General features: G+C 36.1%; 1 protein-coding gene across 1 annotated transcript in view; it reads left to right on the top strand.

Annotated features, from left to right (window-relative positions):
- LOC126272342 (spatacsin) overlaps positions 1–8,806 on the top strand; it is a 324,204-nt gene extending 315,398 nt beyond the window's left edge. The window contains exon 35 of the mRNA XM_049975137.1: positions 6,316–8,806. Coding sequence (XP_049831094.1) covers positions 6,316–6,523 — 208 coding nt within the window. The 3' untranslated portion in view covers positions 6,524–8,806. The remainder of the gene's footprint in view (positions 1–6,315) is intronic.
- The last annotated feature ends 13,270 nt before the right edge of the window (positions 8,807–22,076 follow it).

Below are 22,076 nucleotides of genomic sequence, written 5' to 3'. Positions count from 1 at the left end.
GAGCTTGTGCAAGGCACAATGATGGTCAGGGAGTATCGCACACTGATTGCAGACCACTTACATCTTACAGACAATCATGTTTCCCAATGGCAGTGGCATTTTTTAACAAGATGATGCACCATTCAAAGACCAGGAGTGTGGTGGAGTGGTCACCAGACCTGAACCGAATTGAATACATCTGGGATGTGATTAAATGTGGTGTCAGAGCTCATTGTCCCCTTCCCCAGAATTTACAGGAATTAGGTGATGTGTGTGCAGATGTGGTGCCAGCTCCCTGCAGCGATCTATCAAGGCCTCATTCCATCCATGCCCTGACATGTCGCCACTGTTATCCATGCCAAAGGTGGACATACCAGCTCTTAAGTAGGTGGTTATAATGTTCTGGCTGATCAGTGTACATTGTTCTTAAAGTTCTGAAATAATCTCATTGTAAATTGAGATGTTTGAGTTGCTGATTGGTCTGATTTAACCAACTACTCGCTACTATGTTAAAATTTCATTCATATCATACCAGCTTCAACTTGTATGTACTCATCTTCTGTGCTGCATTTACTGCACCATATTAAATTTTTCCAAAACTGAAGGCGAGAGTGTATCATTCAAAACTAAATCCATATGCTAAAATTGCAAGGACTTAGCTTATTAGGTTAACCTAATATTTATCACGTGACCATCACCCCTCACCCCCATGAACCATGGGCCTTGCTATTGGTTGGGAGGCTGGCATGCCTCAGCGATACAGATGGCCGTACCGTAGGTGCAACCACAAGGGACGAGGATCTGTGACAGACCAGACAAACATGTGGCTCCCAAAGAGGGGCAGCAGCCTTTTCAGTAGTTGCAGGGCCAACAGTCTGGATGATTGGCTGATCTGGCCTTGTAACTCTAACCAAAACGGTCTTGCTGTGATGTTACTGAGAACGGCTGAAAGCAAGGGGAAACTACAGCCATAATTTTTACCGAGGGCATGCAGCTTTACTGTACGGTTAAATGATAATGGCATCCTCTTGGGTAAAATATTCTGGAGGCAAAATAGTCCCCCATTCAGATCTCCGGGTGGGGACTACTCAGAACGACGTTGTTATTAGGAGAAAGAAAACTGGCATTCTTCGGGTCGGAGCGTGGAATGTCAGATCCCTTAAACGGGCAGGTAGGTTAGAAAATTTAAAAAAAGGAAATGGATAGGCTAAAGTTAGATGTAGCGGGAATTAGTGAAGTTTGGTGGCAGGAGGAACAAGACTTTCGGTCAGGTGAATACAGGGTTACAAATACAAAATCAAATAGGGGTATTGCAGGAGTAGGTTTAATAATGAATTTAAAAAATAGGAATGCGTGTAAGCTACTACAAACAACATAGTGAACACATTATTGTGGCCAAGATAGATACGAACCCCACACCTACCACAGTAGTACAAGTTTATATGCCAACTAGCTCTGCAAATGATGAAGAAATTGATAAAATGTATGATGAGATAAAAGAAATTGTTCAGGTAGTGAAGGGAGATGAAAATTTAATAGTCATGGGTGACTGGAATTCAACAGTAGGAAAAGGAAGAGAAGGAAACGTAGTAGGTGAATATGGATGGGGGTAAGAGATGAAAGAGGAAGCCGCCTGGTAGAATTTTGCACAGAGCATAACTTAATCATTGCTAACACATGGTTCAAGAATCATGAAAGAAGGTTGTATACATGGAAGAAGCCCGGAGATACTGAAAGGTTTCAGATAGATTATATAATGGTAAGACAGAAATTTCGGAACCAGGCTTTAAATTGTAAGACATTTCCAGGTGCAGATGTGGACTCTGACCACAATCTATTGGTTATGAAATGTAGAGTAAAACTGAAGAAATTGCAAAAAAGGTGGGACCTACATAAACTGACAGAACCAGAAGTTGTAGAGAGTTTCAGGGAGAGAATTGGGGAGAAAGAAATACAATAGAAGAAGAATGGTTAGCTTTGAGAGATGGAATAGTGAAGGCAGCAGAGGATCAAGTAGGTACAAAGAGGAGGGCTAATAGAAATCCTTGGGTAACAGAAGAGATACTAACTTTAATTGATGAAAGGAGAATATATAAAAATGCAGTAAATGAAGCAGGAAAAAAGGAATGTAAACATGTCAAAAATGAGATCGACAGGAAATGCAAAATGGCTAAGCAGGGATGGCTAGAGGACAAATGTAAGGATGTAGAGGCATATATCACTAGGGGTTAGATAGATACTGCCTACAGGAAAATTAAAGAGAGCTTTGGAGGAAAGAGAACCATTTGCATGACTGTCAAGAGCTAAGATGGAAACCCAGTTGTAAACAAAGAAGGGAAAGCAGAACAGTGGAAGGAGTATAGAGAGGGTCTATATCAGGGCGATGTTCTTGAGGATAATATTATGGAAATGGAAGAGAATGTAGATGAAGATGAAATGGAAGATATGATACTGCGTGAAGAGTCTGACAGAACACTGAAAGACCTAAGTTGAAACTAGGCCTCAGTAATAGACAACATAGCCTTGGTGGAGCCAGCCCTGACAAAACTCATATCATCTAGTGAGCAAGATGTATGAGACAGGTGAAATACCCTCAGACTTCAAGGAGAATATAATAATTCCAATCCCAAAGAAAGAAGGTGTTGACAGATGTGAAAATTACCAAACTATCAGTTTAATAAGCCATGGCTGCAAAGGTAGAAGCCAACCTTGGGGAAGATCAGTTTGGATTCCATAGAAATGTTGGAACACGTGAGGGAATACTCACCCTACAACTTATCTTAGAAAATAGATTAAGGAAAGGCAAACCTACGTTTCTAGCATTTGTAGACTTAGAGAAAGCTTTTGTCAATGTTGAATGGAATACTCTCTTTCAAATCTTGAAGGTGGCAGGGGTAAAATACAGGGAGCGATAGGCTATTTACAATTTGTACATAAACCAGATTGCAGTTACAAGAGTCGAGGGGCATGAAAGGGAAGCAGCGGTTGGGAAGGGAGTGAGACAGGGTTGTAGCCTACCCCCAATGTTCTGCAATCTGCATGTTGAGCAAGCACTAAACGAAACAAAAGAAAAATTTGGAGTAGGAATTAAAATCCATGGAGAAGAAATAAAAACTTTGAGGTTCGCTGATGACACTGTAATTCTGTCAGAGACAGCAAAGGACCTGGAAGAGCAGCTAAGGGGAATAGACAGTGTCGTGAAAGGAGGATATAAGATGTACATCAACAAAAGCAAAACAAGGATAATGAAATGTAGTCGAATTAAATCGGTTGATGCTAAGGGAATTAGATTAGGAAATGAGTTTTGCTATTTGGGGAACAAAATAACTAATGATGGTCAAAGTAGAGAGGATATAAAATGTAGACTGACAATGGCAAGGAAGGTGTTTCTGAAGAAGAGAAATTTGTTAACCTCGAGTTTAGATGTAAGTGTCAGGAAGACGTTTCTGAACGTATTTGTATGGAGTGTAACCATGTATGGAAGTGAAACATGGACAATAAATAGTTTAGACAAGAAGAGAATAGAAGTTTTCGAAATGTGGTGCTATAAAAGAATGCTGAAGATTAGATCGTTAGATCACATTACTAATGAGGAGGTATTGAATAGAATTGGGGAGATAAGAAATATGTGGCACAACTTACCTAGAAGAAGGGATCCCCAATTTAGTATTGGAGGGCAGCATGGAGGGTAAAAATCGTAGAGGGAGTCCAAGAGATGAATACACTAAACAGGTTCAGAAGGATGTAGGGTGCAGTAGGTATTGGTAGATGAAGAAGCTTGCACAGGATAGAGTAGCATGGAGAGCTGCATCAAACCAGTCTGTGAACTGAAGACAACAACAACAATATTTATCACGTGTTATGTGATTCAGGATATAACAGTTGATGAAACACTAGACCTGTCAGCATAAATATCTTACCTCTCCAAAAAAAAAAAAAAGAGGATGATTGGAGAACGTTTGTCTATGTACCAGGGTCCTAGGCAGTATGAAAGAGTGCCTAATATTGAAATAGTGACATAAGATTAGAGAGGAAAATTTTAGAAGCAATAAATAGCAGATAAAGCAGATACTTGTAATGGCAACGATAGGTTGAATTAGAAGAGGAGGCAGTACACATATTATCAGCAGGACAGAGACAACTAAGAAGATAATTTAAGGCTGACAAGTCAAGTGCAGTTTTTACAGTGTTATTATTCTCAAAAGAGAAAAAGAAAAAAAAGGCTCTAAGTACTATGGGACGTAACATCTGAGATCATCAGTCCCTAACCAACTTAAGGACTTCACACACATCCATGCCCTAGGCAGGATTCGAACCTGCGACCATAGCAGCAGTGTGGTTCCAGGTTGAAGCACCTAGAACCGCTTGGCCACCGTGGCTGGCTTATTATTCTCGTGGGTTTAAGTGAAGATGAATGATTAGATGCGTCACATCATTTAATAATTATGGCTGCGTAGACAGTGGAAGATGGATCTCTTCCTTTCCTTTGACTTCTGTGTCTGCTGTTTTACAATGAAATGCCTCAGACCACACTTTGGTTTCCAGTTCTTGGTTACAATAAATTGAAATCATTTCAGTAACACTAGACTGTGACTCAATTAAACCATTTACATTCTTTTATAGCACAAAACTTCCAATCTCCTTTGAGCAGTTTTGTGAAAGTACACTTTACATAGTAACATGCTTCATTAATAACAAACATTCTGCCCTCATTGGGTACTCTAATAAGAGGTTTCTCAACTCCCAGCATCATGTATATATGTAATTTATTTGTAAAACGTAATTTTACTTTGATTTAACAGTTGATGAAACACAAGACCGGTCAGCAGAAAGTTGTAACAAAATGCAAATAATTTAGAAGTAAATGAAACAACACACCAAATATTAGATGCATTGAGTCATTGACAGGCACACAGACAAGAGTGACAACTTCACTAGCTTTCAGACAAATCTTCTTTTCTTTTTTGAGGTTAGAGTAAAATGCTTATTCTTTTGGTGTGTGTGTATGTGTATGTGTATGTGTGTGTGTGTGTGTGTGTGTGAGAGAGAGAGAGAGAGAGAGAGAGAGAGAGAGAGAGAGAGAGAGAGAGAGAAAGACTTCTGGTCTTGTTTGTCAACTGTAGAATTGTGAATAGGCTGGCTAGAGATCAGTGACCAACATCAAGGCAATGACCCAAAAATTATTGTAGCTGTCTTCTTTTTATGCTAAACAGTATACTATTTCATACTGGGAAATTGGTACTCTCATTCCGAACTAATATTGTGAAGAATTCTAACCTTTTTTGCCTGTAAACACAATTAATCAGAGCAATCACTTGAAAATTAACTATTTAACTGCCTTCTGGAGAGTGACATGATTTACATATGTGGAAGACCAAGAAAATCTTTATGTATTTTGACTTATCTATGTGATAAGCAAGCTGAAGCATTTGGGTTGATATCTGGCATCCTCCAGAATCTAGGTTAAAGCTCTGCTCCAATATTTAACAATGCTTGACATCCTGAGATCGATCAACTTACGAAGCTCCTGAACGTATCTGATTTTTTTAGATTTCCATATGCATAAAAATGGTCTTCCTTTCAGTGGATAACTCCCTTGCTAAAATGCATGTTGTAGTTTAATTGAATCTTATTATAGCCATAGCAGCAAATGTTTGATGTTGAATGAATACAGTGACTAAATGATCAGTCAGATGTAATAGCTATTAGGTCACTGCTGAGAATTGTAAAGTAAACACAATGTCTGTTTTGATATCATCTCTTTTTCCCCCTTTGCATAAATGTTATTATTTCAGAACCCTCATCATTAATATCATTTTCCATCCTCTAATTGTTTGTATGTGTAGCATGAAACTAGATCTCATACAAACATCTTCTTTCAAAAGATGGGTTCTTTCAATGGGAAAATAGAAATTATTTGAGAGCTAAAGAAAAAACTGACTTATGTAGGTAAAATGAGGCAATATCAATGACAGATTCCTTTATATAATAAAAGGAAGAAAAAAGACTGAGTATTAAAAGGGTTAGCTGTGCAATTACTTAGTATGGTTAAGACTTAGGCCAAAAGGCAGCCTTAAGAACAAGTTAAGTGGACGATAAACAACAAAGCAGTACGTCATTTTATTGTTTCCATTGACTGTAATTTAACAGCAGAAATACATATCTCTTGTGCAGTATCAGATTGACTTCTTCTGGGACTTTCTGCAGGCTTGTATAAATTTGATGTATTGTTACTTGTGTTATTGTTCTGGAATTTCATGAAAAGTTATTGTGTGATTTTTTTTTAGTTCCATGGAATATTTGGTTTTCCTAGATATTCTTTTTTTCTGGTTTCAGATTCCAGATGGAGCCAAATGTGACACAGGACATGGCACAAGAAATGAAAAAATTCATTTTACATGCTCCTAGTGTTGAAGTCAGATATCGAATTGCCAGTCAGCTGGGATTCAAAGACATTATTCAGAGTCTTCTTAATGGGCCTGAGGTAGCATATCTGAAAGACACTATATGGAGAAAAGGTTTTAGAAGACATAACGTTCTATAAGAATTTTGTGATCAATTATTGTGCATGTCACAGACTTCCTGTTGCCAGGATAAGATATTACCATTACTGACCCATATTATTTTATAAATTATTTATTCTTTATTTAACGTGACACAGGAAGTCATTTACCTAGAGAATAATTAGTCATCTCTCACATAACATAGTGACATTTGTGCTAGATATGTAATTTCTTGTCTACAGTATTCGTAATTGGGTCTGCAGGATAACCTGTGCTCTCATACTTGATTTTCAATTCTGCTAACACCAAACACTAGAGCTTTTGTTTACTTTAAACAGTAAAAGAAATTTAACATTATCTATGTGCATGCAGACCAGTACCTTGAAGATGAAAGTTTTAATTCATCAGTATGCACATAAAAAAAGTACAACCATTCTTGTTCAAAGCAAGATATCCTACCATATGTTTATAACTTAACAATGAGTCCACTATACTTGCATGTGTTTCTCTGTGTCTTAACACTTCATTTTTAAAATGAGCAGAGATCTCTTCTCTCAAGAAATGTTTCATATTAGAACAAAATTATGAAAAGGATAGCTGCTACTCATCATGTAATGGAAATGCTGAGTCACAGATAGGCACAAGAAAAAGACTTCGGAGATGGAACATACATACCCGCATTCACACAAATGCAACTCACACGCACATGACTGCAGTCTCTGGCTGCTGAGGCCACAGCAGGCAGAGACTGTGGCCATGTGTATGTGTGTGTTGGAGTTTCAAGAATATGTTTTTGTACATTCTGTTTCCGATGAAGGCCTTGCTGGCCAAAAGCTCATTTTCTGACAGTCTTTTTGTTGTGTTTATCTGCGACTCAGCATCTGTGCTATATGGTGAGTAGCAACTATCCTTTTCATAATATTGTTATATTCCAACCTGGATTTTCTTTTAGAACATTTGCATTTTAAGGAAATTATATTTCAAATGACATGAAGTAAAGCACATTATAAATATTTATTAATATATTACTTACTCTGATTTTAATATCACCCTGGTTCCTTTTTATTACAAAACAAATTCACCAGGTGGTATGAACAGGACAAGAGAAACACTTGTTTTCTAGAATGAATATATAGGTAATTTTAATAATAATGTTAATGACATATATTTCAGTTTAAATCTAAATATGAACATTTTACAATACAGTGTTTGTAATTGACATTTCAATAACATCATGTAATTTTATTTTCTTATTTCATGTAGAGCATCACATTTTATAATCAATACACTGAAAAATAACCATATTTGTGTACAAAATTTTTTTACCTGCGTTAAAGTTTGGTTTCTATGAGTAGATACTCAAGTATGTTGTTTACATCACTCTAAAATATATGTGTATGCTACACAAGACATTTTAACATTGTTTAACATTATGAAGCTGTGAATACTGTCTACTACTCATATGGAATGCTGTGACAGGCTTTCCACAAATAATGAAAAGAAAAGTGAAGGGGTGAATCATTCACTCCAATATATTTAAGAATAGTGGTTTGGTGTGTATATGCACCACACTGAAATTGGTAGAACTCTAGGAAGATATTGATTTGGTTGACTTGAATGTAACTTCTGCTTATCCAGTGAAATAGACTAGAAAGTGAAGGCAGACATGTTTATAGTGCTGAAAATGTTTGTGAGGATGTTTCAGTACTTTAATTCATTGTGCTCAATGTTATGTCCTACTTCATATTTTATGTAACCATAGGAAAAGATTAAAAACTGGTAACATTGTGAAAGTCATTTCATTAGCAGCACCCAGATTTTAATCATCAAGCTGTAAGATAATTTTGTTAATTTCTTGAAGTTATGCAGCAATACCCTCTTGACAACAGATGTGGTATTACAATTACCAACAGCTCATGGTTTCTTATTATAAGCTTCTGTACTTCAAATAGTGAGTAAGTTAGGAGTACGAAACTTTATACGCACAATAGTCAACTATGCATGCTGTGCCTTGTGCTATATTATTGTGATAAAATGATAATTAAGTGCCTTAATTTCAATAGTGTCTGAAGAATGACAACATTGAACAACAGTATTGTACTGAATTCAAATATTGTACTGAAAAATCAAATATTCCATGTTCCTATTAGTGTTTAATGAACTATAAATAAATACTTATGAATCTCCAAGTAGTTTGTATATACTGTTTTATGCATTTATATTATTGAGAAAGATTATGAGAGTGTTGCAAAAGTTTTAAAACACATAGACCAAAAATCTGTATCTCCAAAAAGCTGTATTTTATAATAAATAATTATATCTTATTATTTTGTATCATCACTTTGAAATTGGTGTATTCTCATATAAGAAAATAAGGAAAGGCAACTATCTGCTACAGTGGATCGATGCACACTAGCTTTTGAGCACTAACACTTTTTCTAACAAAAGTACACACATTCACACACAGAAACCATTACTGTTTTCATATAAAATTTGCTACAATGCGTCTCCTTTCTCCACATATTTGCATAGAAGTTTTTACATTTGTAGCAAATTTCTATTCAGTCACAAAACATAACTTTGTTGTGAATATTAGCTAAACAATGTTTCACCATGTTTTGCATAAATATGCAGTGCCAACCATGGATTGTCTTTTCTCTCCTTATGTGTTCATTGCTCGCACATTGTGGGAACATCTTCATTTGCTACAGTCTTTCCATTAAGTAATGAGCTTGTGTGTGTCCATCTGGTGCCTTTTTCAAACAGTATTTCCTTTTGTTGCAAATGTAAGACTAATAAGGTAATGCATTCTTTCAGATAATTGCACATAAATATTTGCAGTACCAAACCAAACAGACAGTAAATAACATAATAGTTATATAATTTTGACAAGTAGAAAATTATTACCAATTTTTTAATTCAGAGGAAAAATAATGGAGGGATGGGAATACTTTCATTGAAATGTAAGTTATTACATATACATTTCATGGAAAAAGAAATAAATAAATTAAAACTTAATGGATGACAAGAGAGAATTGTCACGAGACTAATTATTGAAAGATAGCAGACAGTAACATACTAGCTAGTTTTGGATTCACAGGAATATGAAAAAAATATCACAAAAAAGCTAAATCCAAAAATAAGGGTAGTTTAGTCATCTAAAACTACTGAAAACAGGAGAAGTACTGGTAAAGAAACTGGTATAGGCATGCATATTCAAATACAAAGATATGAAAACAGGCAGAATATGATGCGGTGGTCGGCAACACCTGTATAGGACAACAAGTGTCTGGCACAGTTGTTAGATTGGTTACTACTGCTACAATGGCAGGTTATCAAAATTTAATGAACTGTAAATAAATGCTTATGAATCTCCAAGTAGGTGTGTGAACATGGTGTTGTAGTTGGCGCAAAAAGCAAACAGCATCTCTGAGGTAGCAATGAAGTGGGGATTTTCTCATACAATAATTTCATGAGTATACTGTGAATAGCAGGAATCTGGTAAAACAACAAATCTCCGACATCGCTGCAGCCGGAAAAAGATCCTGCAAGAACAGGACCAACGACGACTGAAGGGAATCGTTCAGTGTGACAGAAGCGCAACCCTTTTGTATATTGCTGCAGATTTCTGTGCTGGCCCATCAACAAGTGCCAGTGTGTGAACCATTCAGTGAAACATTATCAGTATGGGCTTTTGGAGCCGAAGTCCCACTCGTGTATTCTTGATGACTGCACGATACAAAGCTTTACACCTCGCCTCAGCCCGTCAACACCGACATTGGACTGTTGATGACTGGAAACATGTTGCCTGGTCATACAAGTCTCCTTTCAAATTGCATAGAGTGGATGGATGTGTATGGGTATGTAGACAACCTCTTGAGTCCATCAACCCTACATGTCAGGAGGGATCCGTTCAAGCCGATGGAGGCTCTGTAATGCTGTGGGGCATGTGCAATTGGAGTGACATGGAACCCACAATATGTCTAGATACTACTATGACAGGTGACGTAAGCATCCTGTCTGATCACCTGTATTCATTATTGTCCATTGTGCATTCCGATGGACTTGAGTATTTCTAGCAGGACAATGAAACACCTCACACATCTAGAATTGCTACAGAGTGGCTCCAGGAACACTCTTCTGAGTTTAAACACTTCTGCTGGCCACCTAACACTCCAGACATGAAAGTTATTGAATATATCTTGGATGTCTTGCAACGTGCTGTTCAGAAGAGATCCCCATCCGCTCGTATGCTTATGGATTTATGGACAGCCCTACAGGATTCGTGGTGTCAGTTCCCTCCAGCACTATGTCAGTCATTAGTTGAGTCCATGCCATATCTCGTTGCAGCTCTTCTGCATGCTCGCAGGTGCCCTACACAATATTAGGCAGGTGTTCCAGTTTCTTTGGCTCTTCAGTGTAGCATGATTACACCACAGTTGTACTTATGTTTTTATGTTAGGTTTCCTGAAATATGGCATGTTAGAGGTAAACTAATGGTCAACAGGTATGGGTAAGGAAACTTGATGATTTTGTTGAGACTGAGCAGATGTCAAACTGCTAATCTAGGAAGTACGGGGAGCATTTTTTCTTATGTTCATCTCTTATTTATACATTAATCAATAAAGAAATTACTGTGATATAAAAGGAGACTGTCTGATTACCATACAAAACAACATTGAGTTACCAGGGAAAAGTCTTATACCTTGGTGCATTGATGCTGAGGTTGTCTTCAACCTAGGCAGCCCAAAAGATCTGCTTGCAAATAATTTTATATTGGCAATTTTGTGAAGATTAGTGGTTACTTATAATGATTCATAATTATTGCAAGAGAGTGATATTTAATGTGAAATAACAACAGTTGTCAAATCACTCTTTCTTGGCAAATGTTAATGTACATATTTAGAGATGGTCTCAACCTGCTGATGATCATCAAACAAGATTGCATGAATTCTGGAGAAATACCATGCAAATTTTATGACACAGAACAGGCCAGCAGTAGAGGGGCTCCAAGAAGCCATTTGAAAAAATATATCAATTGTGCAGAACTAGAAATGTATGAGTGAGGTGAATTATATTTTGGGTAAAAATTATGTCCATGGGTTATTGTTTCTGAACCAAACAGTGTGAGATTCACTTGCCTCTTAGATTTATACAGGTGGAAGGAAAACCTTTTTTCATAATAACATCAGATCACAGAATTATAAAAAACATAAATGTGTAATGCTGCTGCCTGTGTGAAGTGAATATTGCTTTGGATGATGCAGGTGGGATGAACATGGAAGAAGTGAGGCAAAGGGGAGAAGGAGACTTAGGGGAGAGATGACCAGCAAGGGAAAGGGTTCGAAGGAGAGACAGAGAATTGTCACTCTCATGCAAGCAGAAGTAGTTGCATATGGAAATACAGAGTATGAGGGGGAGAGAGAAGGAGGAGCATTTTGGGAGAAGACCATTGAGAAAACAGGGTCCACATATGTAAAAAATATTCGGAACAGAGCTAAGAAATTGGTTAGATTTGGCAGATAGGGATTGAAAATTATGTGGCTGCAAAGCAGGGGCTAGCAGAGATTGAGGATGGAAAAGTGTACAGATGAGTCATTTTCCAACTTTACAACATAGAAATAAATTTCTGAGTATGATGGTACAAGTTGTGTCATTAAAACTGACTGACAATTCAAGTTTGATCACCTGACAGGTCTTTCTACTCGGCACAAGATGATTGACATTCATAGTCAGCTTATATATGATTTCTTAGCTTCTCTCAGTTTATTTGTTGACAGGACAGTACACCCATAGACTGTTCTGCCATTACTGTATAGTTATATGAAACATATATACAAAAAATAAAAATTATCAATAATGATATTTTCTTATTGAGTAACAGACATTTCGTAGCTTAATCAGCCGTGTTAGGTTAAAAGTGTTTGTCATACAGGGACTCATTTTCAATAATGTTAACTTTCCATTTTTGCCTCCTACCTAAATAGCCTAGACAAGGGGGCAGTGGTTATATTTAAGTCATTCACTTGATTGTAGATAAATCTAGCTTAGATGAAGATGAACATAATGTAGCAATTGTAGTGACTATCAATTTTATTTCTATTGTTTAGTTTTAAACATATTCACATCAATCTACTGTACCAAAAAAAAAAATGATAATAATAATAAAGGAGCTACTTTTGTGACACAATTTTTAACAGCTCCCAGTCAGAAAATGTTTCAATATTTAAGTGGAACTGTTGTTTATAATGTTGTAAAAATTTTTAGTTTCTGGATATTAATACTTCAAACCACTTTTTAAAAATAACAATATATGGATCAAAGTTTAAAGATTAACAAATTTGATGTCGAGCTGCAGTTGTCTTTACTTTGTCGTTTCCATTTATTTCTTGTTTAAGTTTCTTCTACATTGGAAAGTAGCAGTTCTGTTGTCTTTCGTGTCAGGTGGATGACCTACGTGCATAAGTTGCAATGTGAAGATGTAAATTATCTCAAAACCTGCCACGAAACTAAAGCCAGTGAACAGACTCAGTAAGCCACCACTAAAACCTGAAACATGGTCAAATTTTTATTAATTTTTCTTAATTTCCTTTCATTGTTCAATGTTCATGTCAACAAATGAAATTACTTACCCAGCAATATAGTTAATCTGTCGACAACTTTCTTTCTGTATTTAGTGGCCATGAAATTCCCATAGTACACATGAAAAAGTGTGTGATTTTTTATACCATATTTTCTCCTGAAAAACATCATGTTATTATTTTATAAAAACTAGTAACAAAGATTTAGATTTTGCAAATGATTTTTTATCAATAATAGCTTCAAAACACTTGCCATTGTATAATGAAATGTATGATAAAGTCAGTAAAAACTGTTTCTGATAGGTTGAAGCTAGTTTAGAAAATTAAGAGAGAACTCTGTGGAGATTGAAGCAGACTGTCACTTCCCCAAAGTAGAATTATTTACTTCAGTTTGGAAAGCTATGAAACTTGTTGTAATAGTCACACTACATTACTGCTCATAAACCACTGGGAGAGGAGTGGGGTAATACAGACATTATAAACCACAATTTGTATAAAAGCTGAAGTAGAGAAATGAAATCTTGTAATATAATTTAAGAATACAATTTAAAAAAAGGAAGAGAGCTAGAAAATATTCCACCATCACCTCCCTCAATAAATTTACAAGTTAATGAAATATAAGTAAACACTATGTCATCCAACTGAAGCATAACAGTTGGACACACACAAATGTACTGGGTTATGAGCCTTCAGAGGTTCCAACTTGTTTCAGTAATAGTGTTGACCAAAAAGATGAAAATAAGATTCACACAAAATACCCACAAATTTCTGCTCCTTGCTGTTTCTACAAACAACACTTTCTCCTTCAGTACAGACAAAAAAGTTTTTAATGGTGAGTTAATATTTTCTGATATTTATACATGTAAAACAGTAAATGAATAAGTTAAAGCTTTGTTTCCTGTGAATGGATGTCATTTAATAGTTCTCAAATCTTCATTAACTGATGATGACAAAATAGACAGAAGTAAAAATTGAATATTGTACGAATTCCTCCAGGATGCCACATAAGCTCCTATTTTTCTTTCACATGCCATTTTTTAATGCACATAACAGGATTACTGGCCAGTTGCATTGTAGGCAATTCACTGAGAAAATGAGTATGGTATCTTGTAAAAGAGATTTACAGTCAGAGACAAGAAACAAATTTCGAAACAGTATTTGATGATTTTTCAAAGAATGTACAGAATGTGACGTAATTATGAAGACAATGGATTAATCCATAATCTTTCATAACTCAAAGTAGTGAAACTGAATTTGCCAATTTAAGAGAAAAGCTTTAAACATTTCTTCCATATAGATTTACTGTATCTGATCTACAAATGATTGCAAGTAGATAACACACAGTTTAGTCAAGCACACTGCATTTTTACAGAAGTGTTACATATAATTATTAAGAAGTGATAACATGAGTTATCTTTAAGGTGAAGTGCTGGTGATGGCTAGGCCAGTATAAAAAAATGACTGGGAGGCTTTTTTTTAAAAAAACAATATTATCCTTCAGAGCAGAAAGTTGAAACGTAATGGATATTAAAACTCTTCAGATACTACAGCATAACTGGTGTCAATAATAGGATACGTTCAGTAGCACTGTGAGAAAAATATGGAGGAATGTTGTGTAGTATAAGGACACGGAGAAAAGTGGCCAGGAAACTAAAAAGTGGAAGTAGCTCCCAGAGGTGAGAAAAGGTAGGAGCCACTTGCCACAAAGGACAGTTCATGGGGCTGGCAAGTAAGAGGGAGAGATACAAGTAAGTTAAAAGACATAGAACAAGGGACAGTAATTAGGTTATTTGACATTGACATTTAGGTCACTAAAGGAAGGTCAGCTGGACATTGAGCAAGGAAGACATTGACCATGGCCGTTGAAGGAACTGTTGTAGCCTTCCATCAAATTGATTTTTGTAAACCATACAAAACCAACAGAGATTTTAATCCAACACCTACTGAGAATGAGTCCGACCCATATCTTACCCACTATGAGCAAGAGAGGAGGTTAAAGTATCGTCTGGAGATAAAATAATTAAAAATAATAGTAAATAAAGCAAATACTGAGAAAATTCAAAATGTCAAGAGCCAAAAATGATACTGAAGCAGAAAAAAGAAGTGTTCATAAACAAGAGCGGGTTGGTCGGATGCAAAAAAGCAGTTCTTACCTGTGTTACTCAAAGATGTTTATATTTTCCAGTGAAAAATTTACATGACACAAGTCACAATACATGTGACTGTCTTGTATTGAGTGGTGAGCTCTCCCAAGACTTACACTCAGTCTTGGTTTAGCAGCACCATGTCATTCAACTGATCACTAGTTAATTCTTATGACAACATATGTTGCATATTGGTCACAGTGCACTGCCATGTGGAAAACTTACTGTCATAAATTTCTTTGTCAATAATGTGACATACACACACACACACACACACACAAACAAACAAACAAACATGTGCACGCATGCATAAACACACTTATGCCCCAACAGGGTGCTAGCTAGGAGCATAGGCATGTGGATTTGTGTGTTTATGTTTTACTCTAGCTCAAAAGCTAGCAATTTTCTTTCTTTTTTGTTTACCTACTGACAATTCAGTGCTGCTTTTTAGGGAGTGGTCTTCTTTATCAAAAAGTGTTTACATTCTACAAGAAATTTCCTACAACATTTATACTACTGTGTAACATATATGCCACATGAGATACAGCAATGGAGCTTGAATGATACAAGGAAAGTTCAGTACGTTACATATGTTGCTTGCTGTAATCCATCACACACCAGAAAGCCACTCCACTATGAGTTTGCTACTTGAAGATAACATATGAATATATCCAAATATGCTGAACATGAAAGACTTTGGTGATGGATAGCATCCCTCTAAGAGGTTTATGGTAAAGAAATAAAATTTTATGGCATGGAAATGAAATCATTGACCACCTCATTTAAAGATTCCTTCCTACCAGTGACAGCAAACATTTCACCCACTGACAAACCACCATATAATAGATCCGTTAGATTTAGTTTGGCAGATCTTGCATCCATCACCAACAGACATTAGTTTGAAACATAGAGTCCCTAGAGGGTATTGTAAAATTCATGAGGTCAGTAAAAAGTTATTCTGCTGTTTTGATTGTGTTTCTGGAAAAGTGTTAAAATCTTGTACTAATTTGTTAAACAAGAACTCAGGTCATGTTTAATGACAGATTTGAATACACCTACCTCTAAAACTGGAGATAATAAAAACCACCAAAAATTTTGCTGCTCATTTTTAAACATATGTGAGAAAGTGGCCTTTGAGACAATACTAACTTATTTTTCTGCACTGAGAGATGTGTTGATGTGGTAAGAAACTGGACTCACATGCTGAAGGATATAGGATCAAATCGTCCACTTGGCTACTTAGATTTAGGCTTTCCATGGGCTCTATAAATTGCTTGAGACAAATGCTGAAGTGGTTCAACTGAAACAGACACGACCAGTTGCCCCACCCCTTCCCTGTCCAAGATTCAGCTCCAGCACCAATAACCTCACTGTCAATGTAATACTAAACCCTAAACTTCCTTTCATTTTTCTGAGCAGAACTTGTTGAAACTGCCTCTGAGTTTGGCTTTTTAAGGACCTTTAGATACTCGAACTGTGCATATGAAGAATTTCTTTCATGAGTTTATGACCTGTTTATATGAAATGCCTACCACCACAACAATTTCTCATATTTTAATGTCTTTTTCTCTTTATCAAACATTTCTTCAGAAGACAACTGCATGTAAAGCACATATAACATTTGCAATTCTCATATGATCATATTTCTTTCTATCTGAGGACAAAAAAATGAAGAACTTTGGGATGCCAAGACAGTTTCATGAAGTTAGAAGAGGAGTTAAATAAGATAAAATAGGATATGGTAAGATTATCACATGTACAGTGAGAAAATGACCAATTAGAATTAAAATAGACACATGTGCTTTACTATAGAGAAAAAGAACAGAGAGGAGACTCACAAGTAGGATTCATTGACGCTAAGAAAATAAAAAATAAAATAAAAAAATCATTGTTGTAGTTACTGCAGTAATTTTGGACAGAATGATACGACTGTTAAAAAAGAAAAAAAGTTAACAGAAGTTGGAAACATTGGGGTCTATTTATCACTGTGCTCACATTCTGAGGAGTGGGAGGTAGAAGAAATCTGTGGAGAGTTACAGAAAATAATAAATGAAATAAATCTCAGTATAATGTGCAGGATTTCAGTTTGAATGTATGAAAAAAAACAAGGAATGTTCCTCAGAGGGAAACTTCAGTTACGATGCTGAAATGGCAGAGGTCATATGTTAGCAGAATTAAGAAGAACTACGTGTTTGTACTATAACTTCCTTTCAGAAGAAAACAGTAAGTAAATTAGATTTTACAAGGACCAAATGAAACCAAAAGCTAAACTAATTACATTTCATCAAACAATAAAGAACATTTAGATGACGTGATGTTCTTAAAACACTTTTGAATTGCAAGTGAAGAGAGAATTATAAGATGGAGAGCAACTATTAAAGAGCAGGTCAGCATTGAAAGCAAGTGATAATGTTATAGTATTCAAATAAAGAAACTAACATTGGGTAGACAGCGTAATTTTATCAGGCGAGAAGGCTTGACACACTGCGACATGGCAGCTCAGTGACGGCCTGTGTGAATGGCACCATTTGGAATGCATTGTGGAACATGATATGGCAGCCCATGTGAATTAATTTTAATATGTATAATTTTAAATTTATTAATTTTCAAAAATTTGATTTACTTTTCATAAATTGAACTGATTTAAAAAAGAAATTTTGCTATCTGATGTAATTACACCTGAAGTTATTGACATTAAAATTGTTAATTAAAACACTCAAAAACTAACTTCATAAAAGATTATCAATAAGTAATTCAATGTAAAAATTGTATGCTGTATCTCTGTCCTCCTTGGCTAGTCAGAAGTCGGAAGTAAGTGAGTTACGAAGGATGGTTTGACGTTGTACTGATAATTGTGTATGTTGTGTTCTTTCTGTGAATATTTTCTTGAATAACCTCATTTGATATTCTGAAGTAAAAGTGTTGAAGAATCAGTATAAACACCATTGGTTTTTCATTGAAAATAACACACTAGATAAAATGAATCTGGCAGCCTTTTGCACCACACAGGAATAATGTGCCCCAAGGCACTGCACTGAGATTAAGAAGAAGATAATGGGCATTGTTAAACAAGGCAAGTTTCATATTAAAATTAAGTTTCTGATCATCACCTCTTTGCTTCAACTCTATAATCAGTTGAATAAAACTGAGTCCATCCAATTAAAAGTCAAGATAATGAGGTTTGCATAAAACTTTATAATATCGTATATTAACAGCCTTTGACGAAGATTAACCAACACAGTCTCCAAGGTTAAATTTATGGGGGATATGTCTGAACCATTTGAAATCCAAACTGTAGTGTGACAGGGTGATGGACTTTCACAATTACGTTTAAATATCATTCTTGAAAAAATTATCAGGACATGGGAAAAAGAAGTCAAAGGAATCCAAATTGGCATTAGAAAAGATAATAGATTCAATGTGAAGTGTTTAGCTTTTGTAGATGACCTTGCAATCCTCACAAATAATAGAAAAGAAGCCACTAAGGCCATAGAGAAGTTACACGAAATTGCACAAAGAACTGGCCTGCAAATTTCGTATGAGAAAACCCAGTACATAGAAAGAGTGCTACAAGACAGATTGCCTATTATGACAACCCATGGGAAAATCGTACAAGTGCCACATTTTAAGTACTTGGGAGAAATCATCCAGCCATCAGGGATCAACCTAAAGGCCAATGAGGAAAGAATAAAAAAACTACAGAAAGCATATAAACTCACGTGGAACTATTATAACAAAAAGTCCATATCCATTAATGCAAAATTGAGGCACTACAACACTGTCGTACTTCCGGAGGCACTGTATGCATCTGAAACAACACAAATAGGTGAGCAAACTAAAATAAAAGAAATAGAGAAACAAGAAATGAAAATTCTCAGGAATATTTTTGGCCCGATACAAAAGCAAGGAATCTGTAAGAAGAGACCAACACCAGAACTATGTAAATACACAGACAAGATTACGGATACAATAAGGAAAAGAGGAATGCAGTTCTATGGACATATCAACAGGATGAATGAAAACAGAATTTCAAAGCGAATTCTTAAAATCATCAACTCAGGCAGGGGAAAAACAAAATGGATAAAAGAAGTTGAAGAGGACCTCAGACAAGCAACACAGAAGAGACCAGGATGCAAATGGACAGTGGAGCGAAAGAAACAACACAGGGAACACATGAAGAAAATTTGGGCTCAGAAAAAACATAAACAATCATCATAAAGGAATTCAAGTTCAAACGCTCTCTTTAAATGGGAATAATCGAAAATAATAATAATAATTGTATATTAACATTGGAACATCAAGAAGTGAAAATATTATATAGGATCCAAGACAATCTAAATGAACCACCTGATACATTTTATATGAAAAACATCAATTTCTGTATATAATAAAAAGACAAAATACATTAAAATATGAAATAAAAGAGAAAACATTCCATGGATATTGCAACATCACCAACGGGTTGAATGTAGTCACCATGGTGTGCATTGCTCCCGTGTGTTCTAACTTACTATAACATTCGTGATCAAGTGTAGGCCCCCAGTAGCAGATGACCTTGTAATGACATAATCGTTAGTCACTGTCAGCTGATGTACACATGCCAAGTGTCAAAGGAGTCATGCGCCATTAACCAGGGGTGCTGTGTTTTTGTTGATTTAGTGCTCCTTGATTAATATGGCTTTCTGTGACTTTTGTTCCTGGAGATGGATTCTTTCTAGTGTTTTTGAGTTTGCATAGAAATCCTAATTTTCATACAAAATTAATTGTGTTTTTCTTAGTGTGTTAAATTAAGTTCTTTCCTTTGAGCCGTGCGGGGTACAGACTGCTCCAATAGTTAATATTGAACATCTACGTGCAGTAAAAACCTAACCATACAGTTCTTGCCACATAATACGGTACATATTGAACAGACACTGTCATTGTTTTAGCACATGGCCTATTACACTTATTTCACAGTTAAGTGGATGCATTGTTGTTGATCTAAACCAATATGGGTTCCTCATCTGAAACCCGACCATGGACTGACTGACTCTTGGGCCCAAAAATCGGCCCTTATTACATCAAAAAATTGGTTCTTTTTACCAGTTTCTTCTACTAGAAGGGTTAAGCCAATTTTTTTGTTTAAATGCTGAAATTAACAGATATAGTTATGCAAAAATACTTTTGACAAAACTGGTAATTACTTTTGAACTTCTTAAGGGCTGCTTTGCTAATATGTTTTCAAATAGAGCCAAATAAGTAATTAAAGAATGCTATTAGTTGTTCCCCCAAATGTTTATAATTATTATAGAATTTATATTTGTTTATAGGTCAACAATAGAATTTGAGTTATGAAACTATTACTGACTTCACCCTATAACAAAAGATACTAACTAGGAATAGTTACAATAAATTAGAAAATCAATTACATACATAAAACTAAGAACAAAATTAGAGCTGGTGTTATATTCTTTAAAACTGATGGCCAACCTTTCTCTTAGTGGAAAAGCAGATTATACTCATATATGTTAATGGTAATTAGTAGAAAATGAAAAAATGAGTTTAAGGAGGCACATTGGCAACACAAGAGAGGAAGTAAAAAGATCCCAGCTTACTTTGTCACAGCATGACCACCTGGAACACTGAAAGAGGTATGTCATGACACAATGCACTGCAAAATTACTGATAGTCCACCCATATTCTGTCAATCGTGATGTTTGGCTCCAGACTGTCTGACTACAGCAAAAGTAGAACTTGATTGTGTACTGCTTGAAGGTGTTATGCAACTGTCAAGAAGTCCTTCATCATCCCCACTTTCTTTGATACCTAAGAAGTGCGGTACTTGGAGACAATGTGGTGATTATTGAAACCTCAATGCCAGAAATACATCAGATTGTTATGTAGTGCCCTTTCTATGAGATTATAACTATGCATAGAGTGGTGTGACCTTGGTCACGGTCCTAGACTGTACTTAGGCATACATTCGGACTGCTGTAGCCAAGGAAGACAGACCAAAGCTGGCTATAATTACTCTATTTGGCCTATTTGAGAACCATTTTGTGAATTTTGGTCTTCATAATGGAGCACAAACATGGCAGGGGGTTATAGGCTCTGTGTTAGAAGGACTCCCATATTGTTTTGCATACCTTGACAACATTCGGGTTTTCTCAGTGACACCAGGGCATCATCAGTAGCGTGTAACTGAGGTGTTTCGACAATTACAGAAGTGTAGCATTGCCTTGAATACTGCTAACTGCGAGTTTGGTCAGACAGAGATAACTTTCTGGGCCACAGAATCTCATCGTCAGGTTCACTACTGTTACATGAGAAACTTGAAGCTATCTTACAACTCCCACAACCAAGCACTTTTATAGAATTGTGTCAGTTCCTCAGCTTTTTAATTTTTACCATCAAAATTCGCTGCACACAGACAAATTGCAAGAAATATTAACTGCTGCACTCACTGGCCCAAAGAGCAAAGGGAACGTCTGTGGTTGGATAGCATGACCTCCGCTTTCGAGGTGGTCAAACGAAGCATAGCAGGTGCTGCATTACTCACACACCCTGACCTACATGCTCCTTTGGCATTAGCGGTTGACATAAGTCAGACAGTGACTGGCATGATGCTACAGCATCAGTGTGATGATGCATGGCAGCCTGTAGCTTTTATCTCACAGTAACTTTCACTGCCACAATGAAAATCGAGCACCTATGATAGAGAGCTTCTGAAATCTATGAGACCATTAAATACTTCATACCTCAATTTGAAGCCAGAGAGATCACCATTTATCCTGTCCACAACTCACTGGCTTATGCCTTTTGTCAAAACAACAACAATTGTTGACCTCAGCAGCACAATCAGCTGGTCTGCATATCCCAGGTTAGCATGG

Source organism: Schistocerca gregaria, chromosome 5 (genome assembly GCF_023897955.1).
Source record: "Schistocerca gregaria isolate iqSchGreg1 chromosome 5, iqSchGreg1.2, whole genome shotgun sequence".
Taxonomy (NCBI): Eukaryota; Metazoa; Arthropoda; class Insecta; order Orthoptera; family Acrididae; genus Schistocerca; species Schistocerca gregaria.
This window is presented reverse-complemented; position numbering and strand designations above follow the sequence as displayed.